The 26,658-nt window shown below is 47.4% G+C and overlaps 1 protein-coding gene across 4 annotated transcripts in view; it reads left to right on the forward strand.

Annotated features, from left to right (window-relative positions):
* znf609 (zinc finger protein 609) overlaps nucleotides 1-26,658 on the forward strand; it is a 201,922-nt gene that overhangs the window by 99,852 nt on the left and 75,412 nt on the right. For all 4 annotated transcript variants that reach the window (XM_033015018.1, XM_033015015.1, XM_033015017.1 and 1 more), the window contains exon 3: nucleotides 13,323-13,545. In XM_033015018.1, coding sequence (XP_032870909.1) covers nucleotides 13,323-13,545 — 223 coding nt within the window. The remainder of the gene's footprint in view (nucleotides 1-13,322; nucleotides 13,546-26,658) is intronic.

Consider the following 26,658-nt stretch of genomic DNA (forward strand, 5'->3'; position numbering starts at 1 on the left):
AAGACTGGATAGACTCGGCTTGTACTCGCTAGAATTTAGAAGATTGAGGGGGGATCTTATAGAAACTTACAAAATTCTTAAGGGGTTGGACAGGCTAGATGCAGGAAGATTGTTCCCGATGTTGGGGAAGTCCAGGACAAGGGGTCACAGTTTAAGGATAATGGGGAAACCCTTTAGGACCGAGATGAGAAAAACATTTTTCATACAGAGAGTGGTGAATCTCTGGAACTCTCTGCCACAGAAGGTAGTTGAGGCCAGTTCATTGGCTATATTTAAGAGGGAGTTAGATGTGGCCCTTGTGGCTAAAGGGATCAGGGGGTATGGAGAGAAGGCAGGTACAGGATACTGAGTTGGATGATCAGCCATGATCATATTGAATGGCGGTGCAGGCTCGAAGGGCCGAATGGCCTACTCCTGTAACTATTTTCTATGTTTCTATCACCTTCCCCCTCCCCCTAACTGGTTCATCTGCTCATCACTCGCATACATCTATCTGCGTTTCTTCTCGTTTGGTTTACCGTATTTATTTATACTCTTCCCCCATCTGGTTGCATCTGCCCATCGGTCCTCCCGTATCTGATTCTACCCATCACCTCCCAGACTCTGTCTCCCTGCCCCGTCTCCACTAGCCCATCATCCTCCCCATACCTGCTTCCACCGACATACTAGTCCCTGTCTCGTCTGTCCCTCTTATTTCTACACACGGGCTCTTCCCTCTACATGCTCAATGCAGGGTCTCAACCCGAAGCGTTGACCATCCCGTGGTCTCCATAGATGTTGTTTGCCCTCGTGGTCTCCATAGATGTTGTTTGACCTGCTGAGCTCTTAAAACCGATTAATTCTTTACTCTAGATTCCAGCATCAGCATTCTCTTGTGTCTCTAAGCCTTGTACAAAATTACATTCAAGTGGTTTAAATTTTGATTTGTTTCGTTTCTATCCACTCATCCACAGAGTGTTGTCAATCTGCATTTCTGTCATGTTTGAGAGGGATAATTGTTCAGACGCTCAACCTCGAAAAATATTTCAGTGTTTGTATACTGAGACTGTGACAAAAGGCTCTTCTACAGAATGGTATGGAACACCATTCCATGGGTGTGCTGGAAAGATTATTTTTCTATTTTCAAAAGCAATTTTGATTCTAGCCATTGTATAACGATCTTCTGTGGAGATTTGAAAACCATTTTTCCGTATAATAAATGGTGTTTATTGGAACTGTAATGCTTCTCCATTAATCTGGTGTTAAAAGCTGCATTCTTATTCCAATACTGTACTACTTAAATTGTGTTTTGAACAGTTAATATTGAACAATTTTGAAATAAAATGTAGTTTTGATGCTGCGTCAGCCAAATACAATAAGATAACGAGGTGATAAACAAAGTTGATCTAGAGATAGACACAAAGTGCTGGAGTAACAGCTTGTCAGGCAGCATCTCTGAGCGAAAGATGAGTGACATATTGTGTCACGACCCTCCTTCAGACTGGAGATGCTGGTTGTGGAAGCCATGTTGGGGACACAGGCATCTCTCCTACTATTTAAATAGTGTTGTGCGATGCCGTGTGGGAGATAGTGCTGTGGGAGATAACCCCTTAAACAGTGCGGCCCTCGTTCAGAAGATCTCTGACTAGTCCCTCAATGATGTGTCTGTGAGATTCAAATCCTTGCGCACACACAAGAGCTTGCAGATGTTGGAATTATGAACAAAAAAACTCAATTAACCCCTTCTTTCGTGGAACTGCCTTTCACTTGCTGGTTCTTGCCCGATCCCTTCCCCCCTCCCCACCACTTTCTATATGTTATCTACCCTCTACTCCATCAATCTGAAGAAGAGTCTCAGCCCAAAATGCAGTCTGTCCATTTCCCTCCACAGAGTGTGTTGGAAGGAACTGCAGATGCTGGTTTACACCGAAGATAGACACAAAATGCTGGAGTAACTCAGTGGGACAGGCAACATTTTCTGGAGAGAAGGAATGGATGACCCGGAATATCACCCATTCCTTCTCTCCAGAGATGCTGCCTGAGTTACTCCAGCATTTTATATCTCCCTCCACAGCGTGATTAACCCACTGAGTTCCTCCACTAGCTTTTCTTGTTGAAAATGCTTGGACCAAGAGGCAAACAAAAATCAGCAAAGAGCTTTTTGTCTGCCAAGTAAGAAATACTGAGCAAGCCAAGGTGTTGTATAAATAATGATTCAACACATCGTGCTGGAGTTTGGCCTTTCTCGAATTGTTACCTCTACATTTTAACTGACTTCCTCGGTTCACTCGTGTTCTGAGGCTACACTTGCTTGAGTTTTGGGCTTGATACAGCCTTGATGGAGAAAAGGGTCAAAGAGACTTTTTAATAAGAACAATTCCAAAGAGAGATCTATGAGCCAAGCAATAAATCTGTGATTCTTAACTGAATTTGGCATATTCATTGTGGAAGATAGGCCAGTCAGTGGCAAAGCTTGTAGCAGAGGGAGTGAAGCAAGTTTAGCCCAGCTAGAGCTGAAGGCTGTGATCTGGAACTTGTTTCTCATTGACGATAGAGTTTTTCAGCCCCGGGCTGAATGGGTTCTGAACCTGGATCTGTATGGATAAACAGAGGGACCAACACTGCGAAACTCTGCCAAATGCCTTGGCATTGGGATCAGTTGTTAAGGGTGGATTTTAAAGGCTAAAAGTCACCAATGGAGATTGTTGATTGTTCCCCGGGAGTAATAATCTTAATCTGTTCAGCTCTTAAATCTCCCACCTTCTCTGACAGTGAGCGTAGAGCAAGGATTCCCAACCTGGGGTACATTTACCCACAGGGAGTACATTTCGCCTACCCAGGGTGTAAATTTGTTGATTCTGGATTTATACATTTTTTCTCATTGACTGACTGTGTTTGGTTCTGGTATACCGGTATCTGTTCATCATTAGTTGTTCATGAATAAGTGAAATAGCATTGTTATGTGCTATTAAAGTTGCCTGGGGTAAACGGGACGAACAAGGTTGGGAATCCCTGGCGTAGAGGCATTGAAGTTCACACCATCAACTTGACCCACTGTATCTGTTACATTCTTGCTGAAGCCACACATACTATCCTGTTCTCCTCTTCTCTCCTCATTGCCCTTTATCTACTGTCAGGGTTGGTTTACCAATCTCACTTGCTCTGGTTATCTCTCGTTCTCCAGATCGTTTTTTTTGCTTTGAATGAATGTTCATAGAGTCATACAGCGTGGAAACGGTCCCTTCAGCCCAACTTGTTCACTCCGATCAACATGCCCCATCTGCACTAGTCCCACCTGCCTGTGTTTGGCCCATATCCCTCTAAACCTGTCCCATCTGTGTACCTGTCCAAATGTTTTTTAAACATTGCGATAGTACCTGCCTCAACTACCTCTTCCGGCAGCTCATTCTATATAACCATATAATATAACCATATAACAATTACAGCACGGAAACAGGCCATCTCGGCCCTTCTAGTCCGTGCCGAACACTTATTCTCACCTAGTCCCATCTACCTGCACTCAGACCATAACCCTCCATTCCTTTCCCGTCCATATGCCTATCCAATTTATTTTTAAATGATAAAATCGAACCTGCCTCCACCATTTCCACTGGGAGCTCATTCCACACAGCTACTACTCTCTGAGTAAAGAAGTTCCCCCTCATGTTACCCCATTCCCCTCATGTTACCCCTTCCCCCTCATGTTACCTCCCCCTCATATATCCACCACCCTTTGTGCAATAAAAAAAGTTATCCCTCAGGCACCTATTAAACCCTAACCCCCCTCACCTTAAACTTATGTCCTCTGGTTCTTGATTCCCCTGCTCCGGGTAAAAAAAAAAAACACCTCTGCATTTACCCTCTATTCCTCTCATGATCTTGTACACCTCGATAAGATTGGTTTAAAATTTAAATTGAGAGTGTCTCTTCCTGGACCACTCTTGGCTGCAAGACGTTCCAAGCTCCACTGAACTCCGTTGTAAAGACGTATCTCTCAGTTGCCTTCCTCACTAACTAACAATTCAAAATTGCTGCATGTCTTATGAAAGAGAACATCTATTGCGCATTTTAGATTGTAACTGAATTGCAGCTGTCCTTTCCTCTATGGGGCTGGAAATGTCAAATTAGTTGCATGTAATCTATTAATTGAATAATATTTGACCTGCCTGTCGACAAGATAGAGACTGTGAAAGGCAAATCCCCACCCCACCCCTCCTCCAGCCTCCATTCTACAATATGCTTCCAAGAGAAAGGTTGCAAATCTCATTATGGATTTTGATTAACACAATGTTCCTCTGAGTGAATCATCATCTTAACTGCTGACTTTTATTCCGCTGTGTTTTATGTTTGTTACAAGGAGCTGACAGCTTGTCTTGAACCAAACGGCTTTAACCCTGTGCAACCCACCATTGGAGTTTAGCTTAGAGATACAGTGCAGAAACTGGCCCTTCGGCCCACCCAGCCCATGCCGACCAGCGATCCCTGCAATTGACATTATCCTACACACACTAGGGACAATTTTTGCATTTATCAAGCCAATTTACCGACATAACTATCTTTGGAGTGTGGAGTGTTCACCGAAGATCTCGGAGAAAACCCACGCGACCACGGGGAGAACGTACAAACTCCGGACAGACAGCACCCGTAGTCAGGCTCAAACCCGGGTCTGCGGTGCTACAAGCGCTGTAAGGTAACAACTCTACTGCTGCGCCACCATGCTGCCCAATTATTCAGGAGTTATTCAGCACAGGACTGTACACCGCACACCCAAGAATGTACGGAGTATGAATGCTGCTGCAAATAGATTGAGCTGGCTATGGCCAAGGTCTAATACAGTGGGGAGAATGATGTTGGGCAGCATGCTGTGACTTTGACTATGGGACGTAATGGATCAGCAGTACAGGATTCTGCGGCCTTTTGCAGTGACTGCTGTATATTGATTATGAATAACATTGGGTGATAGCCAGGGACCTTTGATGGGATGTGCTTCATAACAGGGCATTGAATAGCTGTGTGGCTGGAATATAATGAGATTTGCCCTCATTCCGAGTCTGTATTGGGATAATTTATTTGGAAAACATTGAGTTTCTGTCTGGCTGGGCTGGGGGCATTGCCAAAGGCTAAAAGGGTTTTATCGAATAATTAACATGACTAAAGTTTGAGTTATCTAAGTAGGCCACCAATCCGGCAAGATTTTTTTATTTTGTTTAACTACATAATTTAAAAACCTGTTTTATTGACCTGTTTTTCCATAAACTGGCTCCCAAGCGCGTTATAGAATTGGGACACCATGATTCTGGTTCTGACAGAACATATAATAGTGATTAATATGTTGCTGTAAATTGCAGTGGCCGCATCTGAGTGGTTCCTCTAGTTGAAAATGATTTTTTTGAATTGTGGATAATAGCTTGTTGCTCCGTTCTAAAGGTCAGAGTTACATTTCACTAAGCTGATAGAGGACATTAGCAGACAACGTACACTGCATGTGGTATATACAGAGAGTATGTGTGATCAGGCTCTGTCGGCTGTGTCTATTATCCATGGCAGATCCATGGGGAGGCTCAGTGGCGCTGCCTCTCCACCAGACCTGGGTTCGATCCTGCCTACGGATACTGTCTGTATGGAGTTTGAACGTTCCCCTGTGACCACGTTGGATTTCTCCGGGTGCTCCAATTTCCTCCCACACGCCAAAGACGTACAGGTTTGGAGGTTAATTGGCTTTGGTAAAATTGTAAATTGTCCCTAGTGTATGAGATAGTGCTAGTGTATGAGGTGTTCGCCATACACTAGCACGGCGCGATGTCGGTGGGCCGAATGGCCTGTTTCCACACTGTATCTCTAATGTGTGCATGTGCTTGCATGCGTCTACTTTGTGTGCGTGCCTGCAGTGGGTACCTACTCTCCCGATTCCCAATCAGACCAAGGATCCCAACCCAAAATGTTGTCCATCCAAGTTCACCAGAGATGCTGCCTAAACCGTTGTTATTCCAGCACTTTGCGTTTTACTCAGGATTGCAGCATCTGCGGTTCTTTGTGTTACCAGTGCTTGATCTTGCTATCTTTTATGCCCATGTTATGAAGCATTGCCTCCACCACCCCTCAGCTCAGGCCTGTTGTAACTTCTCCTTTACCCTCTCAAAGGCTCATCTTTTTTACCAGAGATATTTGGTACCTTCAATCCGAATGTTTTCTAACAAGGATCGGTGTTACATTTTTAACGTGCGTTAGCAGGTTTAATATGTTATTTCTCGGCTTTACTATCTCACATTTATATCGATGTAACTCTTGCTGGCATTCTGCATTCAATTTTCTGCCTGTATTTTATTGTGAGTGAGGTGCTTTATTGCTGGAAGCCCCCTGAAAGACTAAAGTCATTCGACAGATGTTAATGATTGAGTCAGATCATCCTTTATTCCAGTAAACTTCGATAAATTTCGGAATTGCTTGCTCAGCCTTAGCTCATAAGGCAACATCTTCTTCTGAGAAATCAACCGTTATCTTGCTCTCTCTCTCGCTCTCTCTCTCGCTCTCGATCCACCTCCTCCCCCCAATGCATTAATATAAGGAGGCCAAAGTGGTCACACCACTGGCTCTTTCTCAGAAAGACCTAATTTTATATTTCATCCATTCCCAATTACTTTTGCGATTTGCTTTCCCACCTCAGCTTTGCATCATTGGCATATTTGGCTACAATAGACTTGGGCTCCATCATTAAAGTCATTGTAACAGATTGGAAACAGTCGAAGCTTCGTCATTGATTCCTTAGGCACCCCCTAGTTTTCAACTTGGAAAAATGACCCGTTTATCCCAATGTTTTGTTAGGTAGCTGATCTGATATCCACGCTAATACACCTCACTGCCATACATTCTTACCTTTGCAGTAAGGTATTATGCAGTGCCTCTTTAAATACATTTTGGAAATCCAAATGCATTGCATCTGGTTTCTCCTTTATCCATCTGCTTGTTACATTCTCAACAAAACAAGATACATTTGTAGGACTGTTTTTTGGTGTTGTTTTGACTGCTGGATTGAATTGCGATTTTCTAAATGTTGGTGGCCCATGTCATTTAGTTCAGTTAGAGATACAATGTGGAAACAGGCCCTTCGGCCCACTGAGTCCATGCAGAGCAGCGATCCACACACACTAACACTATCCTGCACACACTAGGGACAATTTTACCGAAGCCAATTAATCTACAAACCTGTGCAGGAGAGAACTGCTGATGCTGTTTAAATCGAAGATAGGTACAAAATGCTGCAGTAACTCAGCGGGACAGGCAGCATTTCTGGAGAGAAGGAATGGTGACGGGGTCTCGATCTGAAACGTCACCCATTCCTAATCTACAAACCTGTCGTCTTTGGAGTGTGGGTGGAAACGGGAACACCTGGAGAAAACCATGCAGGTCACGGGGAGAATGTACAAACTGTGTACAGGCAGCACCCATGATGGAACCCAGGTCTCTGGCTTTGTTATGCAGCAACTCTGCCGCTGCACCACCGTGCCGCCCTGCATGTTGGGGATACCTTGGGCTGTGTGTTCTTCTGTTTGCAATGGACCTGTTAGTGTGACCAGTGAACACACACCTCACCTCACTATAACTGCAGCATTACACCATGTCCACATGTAAATCCAGCTCTTATGCCACACTCAGTGAACTAACCTTGAAGTTTAAATTTACACTTCCTGCAGGCACTTTGTCGGTTTGAGTGGTTTTGTGAAATATAGTTCGACATTTAACGCTAATCTGCGAGTCGGTATATTTGTCTGTTGCTGCTTCTCTGAGGTAATCTTTGAAAAGTTACCTCAGAGTATATTGCTCAAAATTAGACTGCTCTTGCTTCCAGAACCTATACCTTCATTGACATTTCATAAGTCCAAGCACTAGCTTTTAAGTGATTATTTTTGATTCTCAAGTAATTATTGAGCACTAACTTGCACTGTATGCACTAAGCTGCTTTGCACAATATTCATCAGACAAATCCCACTATGGCTCATTTAAAAACCCAACTAATTACAATGCCTGAAATCATTACATTCTGCAGTCGTGCACACTCCATTTTGATTTTGGATTTTATCAAGTTGCTAAAGCTGTGTAGCTGCAGTAGGATCTGCCAGTGAATGGGGGTACACAGCAGGCAACTGCTTGTGAAACAAGATCAATATATAGAAAATAGTGTCTTAAGAAGCCGAGAGGAAACCATTCAAGACAAACTCCAGCGGCTTTTCCAAATAAAAACCGGGGAATCTGCAGATGGTACATTGAGTGGAAGACGGCTGCATTCATAATCACGCACATAATCTATTTCATCTGCTTACAATACAGCAGGCAGAGGTTTTATTGACCAAACATCTTCATGCTGCCTTGGGTTATTGGTATTGCAATTTTCAGCCTTGTTAAAAATAGCGTGCCTACATTCTGCAGCCCCTAACTGGGAGCCTCACCATGACCCTGCTTTGGTGTGGATGGGAAACACGCTGACTGGCTCGCTACGGTGTCATTAAAGGACCTTCAGCTGAGAATAAAACCATCAATCATCTCTCAGCCCTGTTTTGTTTCCGCCTCCCCAGTTATTACAATTTCTTGGCGAATATCCCCATCAAACCCATTTGGTGACTTGGCACTTGTGCAAGTTGGAATCACTCTTTCCTGGAAAGTCACAATATTTCCGGAGACACAATAAAATTGCAGATATGGAATTTCTGAGCAAAACACAAAGTGCTGGAGGAACTCAATGTGTCAGGCAGCATCTATGGAGGGAATGGACAGACGACATTTCAGGTCAGGACCCATCTTCAGGCTTATTGGCAGATGACATTTTGGGTCAGGATCTTTCTTCAGACTGATTGTTAGACAACTCTTTGGATCCATTTCCTCCACAGATACTGCCTTACCCAGTGAATGCCTCCAGCACAATCATTTGTTGTCTTCTGCCTTAGAACATTGGATGCGATCAATCTGCGCTTCCGCCCCAGTAATCCACCTTAACAGCACATCAGTAAAAGAAGATAGACACAAAATGCTGGAGTAACTCAACATGGAGTGAGGCAGCATCTCTGGAGAGAAGGAATGGGCGATGTTCGGGTCGAGACCCTTCTTCAGTAAAAGAGAGTTGGTTGGGATTTATTGACTATTTAGGAAGATTGGTGAATGTACAGACTCAACAAGTGAATGCTCCCATCAATAAATTCAAGACAATTGGAGAAAGCCGTGACCATGGGGAGGATATTTCTGAGGAACTAGGACAGTGTATAGCCAAAGTATAACCTCGTCCATCCATGATATCCATGTATTCCATGGAGTGCAACTGGATCCAGATGAACTGCGAGAATGCACAAAGTACCCGTAATGGCACGGACTTTAACTCTGACAAGTGTGAGGTGTTGCAATTTGGTGGGTTAAACCAGGGCAGGAATTGCACAGTAAATGGAGCACGTTTTAGAACAGAGAGACCTGGGGAACAGATAGATAGTACCCTAAAAGTGGGACTAAGGTAGACAGGATCAAAGATACTCTAGTATCTTTGGACAGGATGGTGAAGAAGGCACAGTTGCCTTTATTGGTCATGGCAGTGAGTACAAGAGATGGGACATTATGTTGCAACTGCACAAGTCGTCAGTGAAACAACACGGAGCATTGTGTACAGTTCTGTTTGCCCAGCTGGAGGGAGCATGGCATTGTTGAAAGAGATGCAGAAGAGATTCTCACGGATGTTACCAAGACTGGATGACTTGATTTATAAGTAAAGGTTGTTGTTCTTTTCCCCTTTAGTGTAGCAGGTTAATCAAGGGATGACCTTATTGACGTCTTGCTGCACTTTGTAGTGGTAAAGACCTTCTTGCACTCAGCTTTCATCTACTGCACTTTCACAATCTATTACTGACACTGACTCCATATTGCCCCTGGCCTGCTGATCTCATGTTCATGGTGGTGAACATTAGAGGAAAGTATTGGACGTGTGTCAGCTTTGTGTCCGAGCTGGATGATGTCACTTTCCTGTGTGACACCATTTGATTTCAGTCAAGAATGGAAACCTTTCCAGGAAAAAAAGCCTCTTGGACTAATCACCGTTTAGATCTGTAAACTTCGCACAACATTCATTTGTCTTTAAATTTGGTAGAAAATGGACCTGATATCTTGAGCCTGAAGAAGGGTCCTGACCCGAAACATCAGCCATCCTTTTTCTCCAGAGTTGCTGCCTGACCTGCTGAGTTACTCCAGCACTTTGTGTCTATTTTCTAATATCTGACAGTTCTGCAGTATTGTACATGTGTTACCAAACGACATGTTTTTTCTGAAGTATTCTGGAGGCTGGGCGTTTCAGAGCTTGAACAAGTAGTGCCCTTTCAACCCTGCAAGTCCCAAGGGACAGTAAAAAATATATCAAATCCAAACTGTGAAAAGTTGAAGTGGGCAACTAAATAGCTGATTGTGGCAAAACTCAGAGTGTGAGAGCACTGTAGGTCTTCACCAGCCCCGAGCACCGTACACGTATGTCCAGCTGTGGAATAGCTAGATATTGTGTTCAGTTGAACACATACATCTCTTTTACAATGAGTTCAGCTGACTACTAAATAAATAATTCACTACTTCCTAAATATTAAAAAGTGCTATCCAGATGCCTCATAGAAACATTAAAAAAAATAGGTACAAGGAGTAGATCATGGCTGATCATCCAAAATCCATACCCCGTTCCTGCTTTTTACTCATAGCCCTTGATTCCTTTAGCCCTAAGAGATAAATCTAACTCTCTTGAAAACATCCAGTGAATTGGCCTCCACTGCCTTCTGCGGCAGATAATTCACAGATTCACAACTCTCTGGGTGAAAGAGTTTTTCCTCGTGCCTAAATGGGCTATCCATTATTCTCAAACTGTGACCCCTGGTTTTGGACTCCCCCAACATCGAGAACATTTTTCCTGTATTGCCTGGCCAATGCTTTAAAAATTGATTGAGGGAGTGAACGGGTTGGTTCCCGAGTTTGAATCGGCCACTTCAACCTGAGTGGGGGACTGGTGAAGAAAGTCCAGTGCCCCAGTCCAAGCTAACAGTGCCTCTGCTTAAAGTGTACACCAAAAGATTCAACAGCATTCCCTCATTGCTGCCTGGAAGTCAGCCAGGCTTTTCCCCACTTCCACCTCCCTGTATCTCCCCCCCCCTCCCCCAACTCCATCTGTCTGTAGAAGTGTCCCGACCCGCAATGCCACCTGTCCATTCCTTCCATAAATGCAGAGTTACTCCAGTACTTTTGTGTTTTGGTTGAGATTCCAGCAACTGCAGTTCCTTGTGTGTCCGTATTAATGACACAAGTTGTACAAGTAGAAGGGATTCTTTGTGGACCAGCTGTTGTTTTATAAGAGGTCAAGGCCATGAATGGTTTTGTTGGGAGTGTAAGAGAGGTTTTTTATAGTGGGAGCAAGGTCGATAACCAGAGCTTCTTGGATTGGACATTATTGACAACTTTTAAATGGGAATTTGGTAAACAGGTGAAAGGGGAAAATAAATGAGATGGTTATGAAAGAGTAGGAGAGTGAGGTTTAATTACTTTGACTTGGACTTGGCAGAGGCATTCAGAACTGAAAGGCTTCCATCATTGTTGTATAATTCTGTGCTCTGATAATCCTGGCCTTTTGCATTACATCCGCGGCTCTGTAATTGAGTGGCAATTTTGGGGTTTTGCCACATGAGCCAACTGCTGTCCTCCCGCTAATTCTTACTTATCCGTCAGTTTAGTTCACCAAGTACGGAGTGCAGGAGTAACCCAGCGGGTCAGGCAGCGCCTGGGGAGGAAATGGACTGGCGCGTTTCAGTCGGGGACCATCCAGACTGAAGATAGGTCCCGGCTAGAAACATTCCCTCCGAAATAGATGCTGCCTGACATGCTGAGTTCCTCCAGCACTTTGTTTTGTTCAAGGCTCTCTTTCCTTTCCACCTTATTTTGCTACCTTTGTCAATATTTGTTACCCAAATGATATTTAACAATCATTGTAACAGCCAGACTTTCTTGACTCATCGCCAGCAGAGAAACTAAAGTGGAAAATAAAATACAAACAAAATATTTGTTTTGGTTGCTCATAAATGTATCCTCATCAGTGCCCCATTGTTCTGCTCTCACTTCCACTCCCCCCAGATGCCACACACAAACTGGAGGAACAACATCTCATATTCCGCTTGGGTAGCTCACAACCTAGAGGTATCAACATTGAATTCTCCACTTTTCAATAACTCCAATAACCTCTCTCTTCCCTGAGCCTCGTGGACTCGCACCTATTTCTCCCCTCCTCTTCCACCTACATTCCTTCCTCCAGCCTCACAATTTGCAACTTTTTGCAATCCTTTTGTATCACACCTTTTCATCTGTAACCCTTGTCCATCATCTGCCTATAATAGATAATAATAATAATAGACAATAGGTGCAGGAGTAGGCCTTTCGGCCCTTCGAGCCAGCACCGCTATTCACTGTGATCATGGCTGATCATTCACAATCAGTACCCCGTTCCTGCCTTCCCCCCCATATCTCTTGACTCCGCTATCTTTAAGAGCTCTATCTAACTCTCTTGAAAGCATCCAGAGAATCGGCCTCCACTGCCTTCTGAGGCAGAGAATAACCCCCCCCCCCCTCCCCACACCTGTATCAACCTATTACCTGCCAGACATTCTCCTGCCCCTCCTCTCTTCCAGCTTCCTCCGCCCCCCCACAAATAGCCTGAAGAAGGGACCAGACCAAAAACATTACCTATCTAAGCCCTCCAGAGATGCTGCCTGATCCGCTGAGTTAATCCAGCACATTGTGTCATTTTCTAAACCAGAATCTGCAGTTCCTTGCATCTTTGCAAAAGTTTTGATGGATTTTTCTCAGCAGCTTTTCAGAGATGAGTCCACAAGTCCTGAAGATTCTTGGTCATACCTGGGTTTGTGTTACGATTCATTGAAGTATCTATCTGAGGATGTGTTTGCCCAGCCTTCAAATGTTCTGATGAACCTCATTATATTTCCTACTCAAAAAAAGGAATGACAGATTGATGAAATCTTGTCATTAAAAACCAAATATCCAGGTTAGAATTTAGTGCGCGCGTGTGTGTGTGCGCGCGTGTGTCTGTGTCTCTGTGTGTGTGTGCGTGCGTGTGTGTGATGGGTTCTTGTAGATCTCCACTTTAAACCTGTTGTCCACTGGCAATGTTTCAGTTATTTCTTAGCTGGCAGCTTTTGAGATGGAGGAAAGTTATTTTATTTGCAGCTGTTAAAGCCTTGGAATTTAACGTTCCAAACAGAATGGAATTAAAGGTCTTAAAAAGCATTGATTTCTTGTGTATAATGCGTGTTTAACTTTCGTCCCCCCCACAGATGGACTCGCCTGCCTCCACCCCAGCCCCTCCACCCCTCCATCTCCTGCCTCCTGTCAACAGTGGTGTTGCATCTCCTGTGGAGCAGATCATGGTCCGCACGCGCTCCATTGCGGTCAATACCTGCGACGTTGGACTTGCGACGGAGCCCGAATGCTTGGGACCCTGTGAGCCTGGGACAAGTGTCAACCTTGAAGGAATTGTTTGGCAGGAAACCGAAGACGGTAAGGAAATAAGATGCATTAGCTTTTTTTGGCATGTTGAGCTTCTGGTTTATTGAAGGCACCTGCACAGTCTGATCTATGGGGTGCGGTGGGAATCCTTCAATGTCTACTGCACATTTTTGGCATTTGGTGGAAGGAAAATGTTTCCAACACATTCATCTTCTCAGAGGCCAAGTGTCCCACTGTTTATCAAGCAGAGAAGACGTTGCTGGTTCTGCACATGCACAAGATGAAAAATAGCCGCATCTTGAAGAATATGTTGTATGGGAAGATGGCCCAAGTCAAAAGAACTGTAGGGCATCTGATGCTTTGTATATATTAGCAATGGGGGATGTGAATGCCTTCAATACAAATTGTAAACTGTTGCTCATGATAGAAGTGAATGACAACACTTGCTATGTGTATGGATGTGTCACCGTGGCGATAGTGGTTGCAAATGCTCCATAACAGACACTATCACCACAGCCCCACAGAGCTATATCTCCTGGTGTCTCTGCTTTCAGTTGTGAGACATGTGGTAGACTGTCCTTTCAGAATCAGTTTATTTAGTCATCTTAGATGTGAAAATGGACACAAAATGGTGGAGTAGATCAGCGGGTCAAGCAGCATCTCTGGAGAAAAGGATTAGGGTGACCAGAAACGTCACCCATTCCTTTTCTCCCGAGATGCTGCCTGACCCACTCGGTTTGGGCCCCATATCTGAGGACGGATGCGCTGGGCCTGGAGATGGTCTAGAGGAGGTTTACACGAATGATCCCAGGAATGAGTGGGTTAGCATATGATGAGCGCTCGACAGCACTGGGCCTCTACTCACTGGAGTTTAGAAGGTTGAGGGGGGACCTCATTGAAACTTACAGAATAATGAAAGGCATAGATAGAGTGGATGTGGAAAGGATTTTTCCACTGGTGGGAGAGTCTAGAACCAGAGGTCATAATCTCAGAATTAAAGGGCGCTCTTTTAGAAAGGAGGGAGGAGGAACTCTTTTAGTCAGAGATGTAGTTCATCTGTGGAACTCATTGCCACAGAGGGCTGTGGAGGCCAAGTCAGTGGATATTTTTAAAGCAGAGATAGACAAATTCTTGATTAGAATGGGTGTCAAGGGTTATGGAGAGAAGGCAGGAATATGGGATTAGGAGGCAGAGATCAGACATGATTGAATGGCGGAGTAGACTCGATGGGCCAAATGGCCTAATTCTACTCCAATAACATGTGAACGCGAGTTATTCCAGCATTTTGTGTTTATCTTTGGTGTAAACCAGCATCTGCAGTTGCTTCCTACATATCTTGGGTGTGGTACTGCTTTGCTAAAGTGTTGATAGCTGCATATCTGTTACCCTGCACTTGTGGAAGGATTTCAACTGCCTAAATAATCGGTAGTTCAGGCAGAGTTTGAATCTTGTCTGCAAAAGCAGCTGAAATAAACAAACAGGGGTGTTTAGTTTAGAGGTGCAGTGCAGAAACAGGCCCTTCAGCCCATCGTGTCCACGCTGGCCAGCAATCCCCGCACATTAACACTATCATACTCACACTAGGGACAATTTACAATTCAACCAAGCCAATTAACCTACAAACCCGTATGTCTTTGGAGCGTGGGAGGAAACCGAAGATCTCGGAGAAAACCCACGTGGTCATGGGGAGAATGTACAAACTCCGTCAATAGTCAGGATGGAACCCGGGTCTCTGGCGCTGTAAGGCAGCAACTCTACCGCTGTGCCACCATGAAATTCATCTAAATGAATCTAAAAATTAAATGTATTTCAATTGCAAGTTAGCAAATTCAACATTTCAAATCTTCTGAATTTCCCCAATGGCGTTTTCAACTATATAAGTGTATTTAAAAAGATATTTATTAAGTTGTGGCGGCTCCCAAGGGTCGTGCCACCTTAGTGTCGAACCCCTCGGCACAGGAGTGGTTCAGTCCGGAGGCGGCCCTTAGCCGGAGGCTTTAAAGGGTGGGGTTTGGGTGCCATCTTTCTCTCGTTTGGTCTTCCCTACAACCGGGAGGATCAGAATAAAAGGTGTCTCTCTCTAAGCACGACTCCGTGCTTTATTCCAAGACACACGCTACATTGGTGACCCCGACGCTCCATTGGCGTCATGATGGAGAGAAGAGAAAGCCCTACCTCCTCACAGGCCGGCCTGGCCCTGTCTCTGGACGCGGTCTCCGTTAAACTGCCCAAGTTCTGGACCACCCGGCCGCTCATCTGGTTCCAGCAGGCGGAGGCCCAGTTCAACCTGCGGGGCATCACGGTCGATGCCACCCGTTTCTACTACCTGGTGGGGGCCCTCGACCAGGATGCGGCTGAAGAGGTCACGGACTTCCTCGCAGACCCCCCGGACAATGATAAATACCTCGGCCTTAAGGAGCTCCTGCTCCAGATTTACGGACTGAGTAGAATGGAGCGGGCAGGAAGACTCGTGCATATGCAGTGCCTAGGCGACAGACGGCCATCTAGCCTCCTAAAGGAGATGGTGGCTCTACTAGACGGGCACACGCCGTGCCTGATGTTTGAGTACACCTACCTGCATCTGCTGCCGGCCTACATTCGTCTGCAGCTCACCGACGTCTCGTTTGCCGACCTTCGGGCCCTCGGAAGGCGCGCCGACGCCCTGTGGATGGCGCGCCCTGATGACGTCAGCGCGCTGGGCGTCAGCAGAGACGGGGTCGCGCTGAGGTCGACGCGCCCTGATGACGTCAACGCGCTCGCCGTCAGCAGGTACGCCGATGATGTCACCCCAGCAGCTCCCGAATTCCCCCGGTGGGGCGGGGGAGATGTGGAAGGAGTGACAGCTCCAGCCCGACGGCCCATACGATCGCCCCCAGCGGCAGTGAGGGGTACTGCACCTGCAGCCCAGCGCCAGCAAGCTGCAGGCACCACCAGCAGGAGCAGGCAAGCTCCAAGTGACTCCAACAGGAGACGTTGGTGCTACTACCATCAACGCTGGGGTGCTGCAGCACAACAATGCCGCCAGCCATGCACATTCCCGGGAAACGCCTGGGCCGGCTGCCAATAGTCCCCGCGGCGGCCGGCCAAATTCATCGCCTTTTTGCCTGGGATCGGCGCTCCGGGACCCGCTTCCTCGTGGATACAGGAGCGGAGCTCAGCGTCCTGCCCCCTTCGCTGGCCGACATTCGTTCCGGTAAGCGGGGGCCCGTCCTCACCGCGGCGAACGGCAGCCCCATCCGCACATATGGACTGCGGATGGTTCCCATCGTGCTCGGCTCCTGCCATTTCTCATGGAGCTTCACCATTGCCGACGTCTCCCAACCATTGCTCGGGGCCGATTTCCTCCGGGCGCATTCCCTCATGGTGGACGTCGGACGTCAGCGTTTGATCAACGCCACCACGATGGAGCCGATCACGTTGCGTGTGGATCAACCGGTGGGACGGCCACTGGCGTCCGTGGACTCCCGATTTGCACGTATCTTGGCTGCGTTCCCGGACATTCTCACTCCGCAGTTTCAATCAGCAACCCCCAGCCACGGAGTGTTGCATTATATCCCGACTACCGGCCCACCACTCCATGCACGAGCACGGCGACTGCCGCCAGATAAACTGCGTCTGGCACGGCGGGAATTCCGCACGATGGAGGCCTTGGGGATCGTCCGCCCTTCAAGCAGCCCTTGGGCGTCCCCACTCCACATGGTCCCCAAGTCAAGCGGGGGCTGGCGGCCATGTGGGGATTACCGACGGTTGAACGCAACAACAACAGCGGATCGATACCCCGTACCCCACATCCAGGACTTCACGGCCCATTTGGCTGGGGCCACGATTTTTTCCAAAGTGGATTTGGTACGGGGTTATAATCAGATCCCAGTTCACCCGGATGACGTGCCGAAGACGGCGATCATCACGCCATTCGGGCTTTTCGAGTTTACTCGGATGCCGTTCGGCCTCAAAAACGCAGCACAGGCCTTTCAGCGCCTCATGGACGGGGTTTGTCGCGGCCTCGATTTCGTGTTCGTGTACCTGGACGACATCCTGGTGGCCAGCCGCTCGCAACAGGAACACTGTGCTCACCTTCGACAGCTCTGTCAGCGGCTCAGCGAGCATGGTTTGGCCATCAACCTGGACAAGTGCCGTTTTGGGGTGAATGAAATTGACTTCCTCGGCCACCGCGTGACTGCGCAAGGCGCGGTTCCCCTGCCTGACAGGGTCGACGCCATCCGCCGGTTTCCCCGCCCACGCACGGTGCGTGGCCTGCAGGAATTTGTCGGCATGGTGGCGTTTTATCATCGGTTCGTGCCATCCGCGGCCCACATCATGCGGCCCCTGTATCAACTTCTGGCGGGTGGGCAGCACAAAAGCGTTGAGTGGACCCACGAGGCGGAGGCAGCTTTCGACGGCGCGAAGGAGGCCCTTGCTCGGGCCGTACTGCTGGTACACCCGCGGGGAGATGCCCAGACTGCTCTCACGGTGGACGCCTCGGAGTCGGCGGTTGGTGCTGTGCTGGAGCAGCTGACGGGCGGAGGTTGGCGGCCCCTGGCCTTCTTCAGTCGGCACCTCAACCGTGCGCAGACCAAGTACAGCGCGTTCGATCGTGAGCTCCTGGCTCTGTACCTGGCTGTGCGCCATTTTCGTTACTTCCTGGAGGGCCGCCCGTTCACCGCCTACACCGACCATAAGCCGCTCACTTTCGCCCTGCAGAAAGTTTCCGATCCCTGGTCCGCACGTCAGCAGCGGCAATTGGCCTATATATCGGAGTACACTACATCTATCTGCTACATCCAGGGGAAAGACAACCGGGTGGCCGACGCATTGTCCCGGCCCGCTATCAACGCCGTGTTCGAGGTGGCGCCCGGAATGGACTATTCTGCTCTGGCGGCGGCACAGCTCGCGGACGATGAGGTGCCCGCCTACCGGACTACCATCTCCGGCCTCCGCCTTGAGGATGTCCCTCTCGGTCCTGGGGGAGAAACAATCCTGTGCGATGTGTCGTCCGGTCAGCCGCGCCCCATCGTCCCTGCCACCTGGCGCCGGAGGGTGTTCGAGGTGATCCACGGACTGGCTCACCCATCAATCCGGGCGACAACGGCACTAGTGGCTGCTCGTTTCATGTGGCACGGTCTGCGCAAGCAGGTTGGCCATTGGGCTCGCACCTGCATTCCGTGCCAGACGGCAAAAATCCAGCGCCATGTCCGTGCGCCGCTCCAGGAGTTTGGTCTACCTCACCGGCGGTTCGACCATATCCACATAGACATTGTAGGGCCTCTCCCGCCGTCCCGGGGCATCACCCACCTGCTTACAATGGTGGACCGCTTCACGCGGTGGCCGGAGGCCATTCCGTTGACCGATACCTCAACGGCTACGTGTGCTCGTGCGTTGTCCGCGCACTGGATTGCTCGCTTCGGGGTGCCGGCGCACATCTCCTCAGACCGGGGGCCACAGTTCACCTCCGAGCTGTGGTCAGCCATGGCTCACTTGCTGGGGGTGCGGCTACACCACACCACGGCTTACCACCCGCAAGCTAACGGTCTGGTGGAGAGATTCCACCGGCAGCTGAAGGCAGCACTGAAGGCACGACTCTCCGGCCCGGACTGGATGGACGAGTTGCCGTGGGTCATGCTGGGCATCCGGACTGCTCCCAAAGAGGACTTGGGCTCATCATCGGCGGAGCTCGTTTACGGGTCGCCACTCACGGTGCCCGGGGAGTTCGTGCCGTCGGCGCCGGGGCAGCAGGGAACGCCCTCATCCACCCTACAGCGCCTTCGCGAGCAAGTTGGCAGGCTCGCACCCGTCCCGACGTCCCGCCATGGGACATTTCGCCCACACGTGCCATCAGCCCTCAGGGACTGCCCGTACGTCTTCCTGCGCCGTGATGCCCACCGGACTCCACTCCAGAGGCCGTACGAGGGTCCGTTCCGAGTGCTGGAACACGGGCAGTCGACTTTTGTCCTGGACATGGGGGGCCGGCCGGAGGCAGTGTCGATCGACCGGTTGAAGCCGGCACACCTGGACATTGACCAGCCGGTGCTGGTTGCCCAACCTCGGCCCCGAGGGCGCCCCCCTTCACGGCTCCCTCCGCCTGTCACTCCACCTGTCCTCCCGCCGGTCCCTCGTCCTGTCCCTCCACCTATGCCTCCGCAAGCCCCACGAGCGGCTAACTTCCGCACACGGGCCGGCCGGGTCGTTCGCCCGCCGGTGCGTTTCGTGCCTCTGGTTCTGGGGGGGGGTCCTGTGGCGGCTCCCAAGGGTCGTGCCACCTTAGTGTCGAACCCCTCGGCACAGGAGTGGTTCAGTCCGGAGGCGGCCCTTAGCCGGAGGCTTTAAAGGGTGGGGTTTGGGTGCCATCTTTCTCTCGTTTGGTCTTCCCTACAACCGGGAGGATCAGAATAAAAGGTGTCTCTCTCTAAGCACGACTCCGTGCTTTATTCCAAGACACACGCTACAAAGTGTTATAATGCCAGAGGCTGGTTGCAGAGTGCCTATAGCAGTAATATAATGGTGAACAGTTAAACTCTTTTATTGAAGGTAGACAAAAATGCTGGAGAAACTCAGCGGGTGCGGCAGCATCTATGGAGCGAGGGAATAGGTGACGTTTCGGGTCGAGACCCTTCAGACTGTTTTATTGATGTTGGTTCAGAAGAAATAATTGGCTACGATTTTGGAAAGAACATCCTTTGTTGCTTACAACAACGTGATGCCGTGATAGGGTGTTTTAACATTTGCTGAAAAGGGCAAACTGCTGCAGGAACTCAGCGGTTCAAGCAGCATCTGCGGAGACAAAGGAATAGTTGACGTTTTGGGTCATGGTCCTGGTGCATGGTCTCGACCTGCAATGTTAACAATCCCTTTGCCTCCGCAGATGCTGCTTGACCCGTTGAGTCCCAACAGCAGTTTGTTTTTTGCTCCAGATCTGCCCTCTCTGATGCCTCCGTGCTCGAAAGGGTGAGTGGAGCCCGCAGCTGTGGGCCCATGCAACTGTGGACGAGTGCTTCGTTCATGACCTTCCCCCACCTTGCATGTCAAACGTGTGAAATTTGGAAGGAGCTTTCCCTCTTATAACTCTTCCTGATCATCAGCTCCTCTTGAGTTGTTGGCTTTGGGAGAATGCTCTCTTTGGGGATGTTGCCTCTTCATAAGTGATAAGAGGAGATTTAGGCCATTCAGCCAATTAGTTCTACTCCGCCATTCAATCATGGCTATTCTATCTCTCCCTTCGAACCCGATTCTCCTGCCTTCTCTCCACAACCTCTGACACCTGCACTAATCGAGAATCTATCAATCTATGCCATATAAATATTCATTGATTTAGCCTCCATAGCCTTCTGTGGCAATGAATTCCACAGATCAACCACCATTTGATTGATGCAATTCACTGTGGAATTCATTGTCACAAAAGACTATGGAGGCCAAGTCAATGGATATTTTTAAGGCAGTAGATAGGTTTGTGATTATTACGGGTGTCGGGTTATTGGGAGAAGGCAGGAGAATGGGGTTTAGAGGGAAAGATAGATCAGCCATGTCTGAATAACAGAGTAAAAATGATGGGCGGAATGGCCTAATTCCGCTCCTATCATATGAACATCTGAACTACAAAGCCTAGACAGATTGAATGGCTGGGACTAAAGCACTGATCTAAGATGACGTATATATTGCAGTTGTAGTATAGTTATTATTAGAACTATAATTAACTTATTTCAATTACGTATGTTGAATTTGAAGGATATGAGATGAAAAATGAGGGGAATTGGTGTGAAGCATTTATGCAGGTTATTAGCTTCAGCATTATGAATGATAAAGTTACTCTCAACTGAGGATAAACTGTTTCTACAGGTGGTCGTAGATTTATCTTATTGACAAAGGCAGCAGTGAGGAAATAGCAGATATTTTCAATGCAACAAGTGCAGGGCCGGATTTAGATGAAGAGAGGCCCTAAGCTGTTCCACTTGTGAGGCCCCCTCCCTCCGCGTTGGTTTTCAGCGCTGGCGGCGAGGCAGCGACCGGACAGCCATGGCGGCCAAATCTCCCACAATTCAAAGCGAGGGAGAAAGTGCTCAGTGCCGACCAGTTGCCGTTGCAGTGCGCATGCGCAGGGCGGTCGATGATGTGCTGGCCGTGGTTGTGCGCATGTGCAGGCGGGAGGACGTGCAGGCCGCAGCAGTGCGCATGTGCAAGACGGCCTGCCGTGCCAGCGGTTTGAGGAGCGAGCGGAGCCCGGACACGGATAGCGGAGGGAGATGGAGAGAGAGAGAGAGAGAGATAGAGAGGGGGGCCCGCCCAGAGTTGAACGGTAGGTGTCCTGCCTTGGCCGGAGGCCCCCCTAGACCTCGAGGCCCTAAGCTTAAGCTTGTCTAGGTAAATCCGGCCATGAACAAGTGGTGATGTAGAAAGCACTGTTTGAAAGCATTGTGGAAGTAGATCCAATAACATTCCAAAGGAAGTTGGTTCAGGCAGCATCTCTGGAGAAAAAGGATAGGTGTCTTTTCGAGTTGTGACCCTTTTCAAATTCCATGCAGACAAGCCGATCCGAAACGTCACCTATCCTTTTTACTTCAGAGATGTTGCCTGACCCACTTAGTTAGTCACTCCAGTACTTTGTGTCTGTCTTTGGTATAAACCTTCATCTGCACTTTTAATATTCCGAAGGAACCGTGCTAAATAATATGGAAATGTTTACAAATTTGTGGAGAAAGTGTAGAGGAATGCCAGGTAGGGTTAAAAAAGGCCTCGACAAATATGATGGTCTGAATGACCTGCACTGACACCTTCTATGGGCTTGGTGTGGTTGGAAACCAAACCTGTTTGAATATTTGTTATTTGCATGAGGAATCTTTGGAGAACTAATGAATGTAGGGTGTAGCTGAGGATTAATTCTGAACAGGAATGTGTTGCATTGAATTGCAAAGCATAATGCCCTGTAGCTAAATAGAAGTAGAAAATGCAAATGCAACTTATGGTCTTTTTTTTGCTGGTCTTCGACTTGCTTGCACTCCTCATAATAGGCATGATTTGGTTATGATAATATCCCTGTGAGACTGAATAAGGTTCAGCAGAGTTTCAGGAGGAAACTGATGGAGATTTATGAGTGGGCCGAACTGAAAGTGTGTTTTGGTTTTTGCAGTGATGATTTCCGTTTGCTTGCAGTATTTGGAATGTAGTTCTCTGACTGGTTGGGTTCCTCAGGTTCAGGCATGTTCCAGGATTTCCTTACAAAATGCCCTTAAATGGTAACACTCTCGAGTCGGTGGCAAATAAAACCTTTGAACCACACACAGTTTACAGAAAACAATGACCAGGCAAGCTGAAGTTCTTGTGAAATAAAGACAAATCTGCTCATATATTGCTCAGAATTAGAAAGATTTTGATCAAGTGTAATGGGAAAGAAAAATCTTTGATTCCATAATTTGTAAACCATTGAGAGAATTGTTCTTAAGTTGTCAGGAGATGCCCATTATTAATTGATGGAGGTCAAATCTATGTGTTTAAAGTTCAAGGGAGATTTAGTTTAGAGATACAGCACGGAAACAGGCCCTTCGGCCTACCAAGTCCCCACACACTAACACTGCCGTACACATACTACGGACGATTTACATTTTTACCAAGCCAATTAGCCTACAAATCTGTACGTCTTTGGAGTGTGGGAGGAAACCGGAGCACCCAGAGAAAGCCCACGTGGTCACGAGGAGACCGTTCAAACTCCATACAGACAAGCATCCGTTGTCAAGATCGAACCAGGGTCTCTGGCGCCGTAGGGCAGCAACTCCCTACTGCTGCGTCGGGCAGTGTGCCGCCAAATGCATCATGATTTGCACCATTTGCAAGTGGGGAAAGGGCAGTGGTTTGGAACTAAAGCAGAACACTTCCGGAGATCCATTACGTAGTTCAATGGACCGTACAGCCGCCACCAATGCTAAAGTTCGAATCTATGAAAGACTTTTAAAAACAGTCAGACGATACTGATGAGGGAGGAGGTGGTGGTGGGAGATCTGTCGGGACAAGATATTTTATGGGAGACGTCTTAATGCCTTTGGCACGAAAGGCTGAGAAATCTGATAGTTTAATCTGCTTAAATTGTGAACTCCTCGGGACCTTTTTTTATTGAGAAGCAGCATGTTGATGGATGTTTCTTAATTTACTGGTGATGTGTCACCTGATTCTGTAAACTGCTTGGACTGCCTCTTGATTATCAGTAATACTCTCCTACTTCCTGGTATTGGCTTTAGTTTAATTTAGCGATTCAGCGCGGAAACAGGCCCTTTGGCCCATCGAGTCGGCACTGACCACTCTAGCACTATCCTACACACTAGAAACACTTACAACTTTTACCAAAGCCAATCCTGTATGTTTATGGAGTTTGGGAAGAAATTGGAGCACCTGGAGAAAACCCACGTGGTCACGGGGAGAACGTACAAACACCGTACAGTCAGCACCCGTAGTCAGGATCGAACCAGAGTCTGTGGTGCTGTAAAGCAGTAGCTCTATTACTGTGCCACCGTGCTGCCCTAACCTGCGTTATACAAGAAACAAAGGTTGCTATCTACTTGAGAGGGTGGAACATGTAATGAAGGAAATGAAAAGATTTTAAAATTCATTCACAAGGTCTGGTTGGTGTGATGTTATTGCTAACCCGTAATTGCATTTGAGACCGTGGCGCAGTACAGCATAGAAAATGGCCCTTCGACCCACAATGTTCAACCCGGATGTGATGCCAAATTAAACTGATCTCAGGTACACAAAAATGCTGGAGAAACTCAGCGGGTGCAGCAGCATTCATGGAGCGAAGGAGATAGGCAACGTTTTGGGCCGAAACCCTTCTTCAGATCTCATCTGTCTGTACATGATCCATATCTGTCTATTCCTTGAACTTCCATGTGCATGTCTAAAAGCCTCATCAACGCCACTATGGTATCTGCCTCCACCACCTCTCCGGCAATGTGTTCCAGGCCCCGACCACTCTCTGTACAAAAAAAAACTTGCCCTGCACATCTCCATTAAACTTTCCCCCTCTTACATAATGGCCATGTCCTCTGGTGTTGGACATCTCCACTCTTGGGAAAAGCTTCTTCCCTGTCTATGCCTCTCACAAGTTTACATATTTCTATTGAGTCTCCCCTCTGACGTTCCATGACATATGGAGCCCATGAAAACTGTTGGTTAGAAATTGCAATTCAAGAGAAAATCTCCATTGTAGAGAGCAAAAAGTGAGTGAGATTTTTGCGTTGCCGAAAGATTATCACGTTGTCTTTCAAAGTGCTTCTAGGCATTCTTGACTATGTATAGTTTGTTCTGTCCCTGTGGAGGTTGACCAGGACTTGTAGTTCTACTGTGTCTCAACGTATCACACTTTGTGATGCAGTGCCGTGAGTTCATGGGTGTTTCAGATCCGTGTTAAGCCGATCATGGCCAAGGCTCAGCTTATCATTGTTGTTTACGGTGGGGTTTCCGCATTGTATGACTCGCTCGTTTCTGGAGAGGAAAGGGTTATGCTACGCCGAGTAGCCAGTACATTGAAAGTGAAATAGCTCTAAACAGCCAAGATTAATATTCCAAGATAATATATTTTCTGATTCTGTAGCTGGAGTGTCGGAAATTTGGAACAGCAAATGTAATGCTGGATGCAGTGCCAAAGAGAATCTTAAGGGGATTTAAGAGATTGACTTTAATTAAATGTACAATTAATTCCAGTTTGCATTGGACCTGCTGCACAATAGTTCACCAAATCCCAATTTGGGCGGGAATTAGTGTTGATAAATTAAAGTGATACACATACTTTAGAGTTTGTCGGCATTAGAAATATTTGGTCCTTCAAAAGGCGGTAAAGTGTAAATAATATGATTGGAAACGCGATCTGTAAAATGTAGATGGAGGCATGTCTCTTTGATGGAAAACAGGATTGGAGGATATTAGCTACAAAGAGAGGGTGGACAAACTTGGATTGTTTTCTTACATCAAAGGTTGAGGGGCGACATGATAGATGTATGTAAAATGATGAGAGGCATAGATAAGGTAGACACACAACCTTTTTCCCAGGGTGGAAATGTCAAAGTCCTCGGCATAGCTTTAGCATGGGAGGGGGAAAGATTAAAGGACATGTGTAAGGCATGTTTTTTTTTGCACAGAGGGCAGTGGGTGTCTGGAACACACTGCCAGGTGTGGTGCTGGAGGCAGATACAACAGTGGCATTTAAGAGGCTTTTAGAGAGGCAAATAGATATGTAGTGAATGGAAGGATATGGATCACGCGTGGGCAGAGGAGATTAGTTGTGTCGGAAGAAACTGCAGATACTGGTTTACACCAAAGGTAGACACAAAATGCTGGAGGAACTCAGCGGGTCAGGCAGGATCTTTGGAGAAAAGGAATAGGTGATGTTTCGGGTCGACACCCTTCTTCAGTCCCCTTGTATTAGAGGGGATTAGTCTAATTTTGCATCATATTCAGCACAGACATAGTGGGCCGAAGAGCCTGATCCTGTATGTACTTATCTATGTTCTATATTCTAACTGCACGACTGAACTCCTGTTGCAAGGAGGTTTTGGCATCATACGGCAGATATGATCATTCATCATTGGGACTTGAGGACATCATTTCTGTGAGATGGAGCTGGTGAGGGAATTTGACCTTCACTGCTGCGAGGTGCCATCCAGAAAATGTAAGTTGACTCCTTGCCACAAAAGGACTGATCTTCAGCATGCCCCGCTGCTGACTTGAAACTTTGAGCCACGATGTGCTGGAGTATGCAGTACAGTAGCTCAAAAGTGATGACTCTCCACAGAGCTGCTACTTTATGATCTCCCAGGCATTTTCATCTTGTATTACAACTGAAACATTTCAAAACTCACCCCTGCAACCCAGCATTATGAATATTGATTTATCTAACTTCAAGTAACCCTTGCTTTCCCTCTCACTCCCCATCCCTCCCCCACCTTCGCTCTCCGACTAATTTCCTCCTGACTAATTTGACTGATTGTGTGTCTCCTTGTCACCTTCCCCATAGCTAACAATGAACTATTTTACATTTCCTTCATCAGCATCTGCTTTGATCTGTCATTTGCACACCTTACCCTTCCATATCTGTAGTCGCTGTCTCCCCTGCCTGTCAATCTGAAGAAGGGTCTTGACCCGAAACGTCACCCGTTCCTACTCTCCAGAAATGCTGCATGTGCCGCT

This window comes from Amblyraja radiata, chromosome X (genome assembly GCF_010909765.2).
Source record: "Amblyraja radiata isolate CabotCenter1 chromosome X, sAmbRad1.1.pri, whole genome shotgun sequence".
Classification (NCBI taxonomy): Eukaryota; Metazoa; Chordata; class Chondrichthyes; order Rajiformes; family Rajidae; genus Amblyraja; species Amblyraja radiata.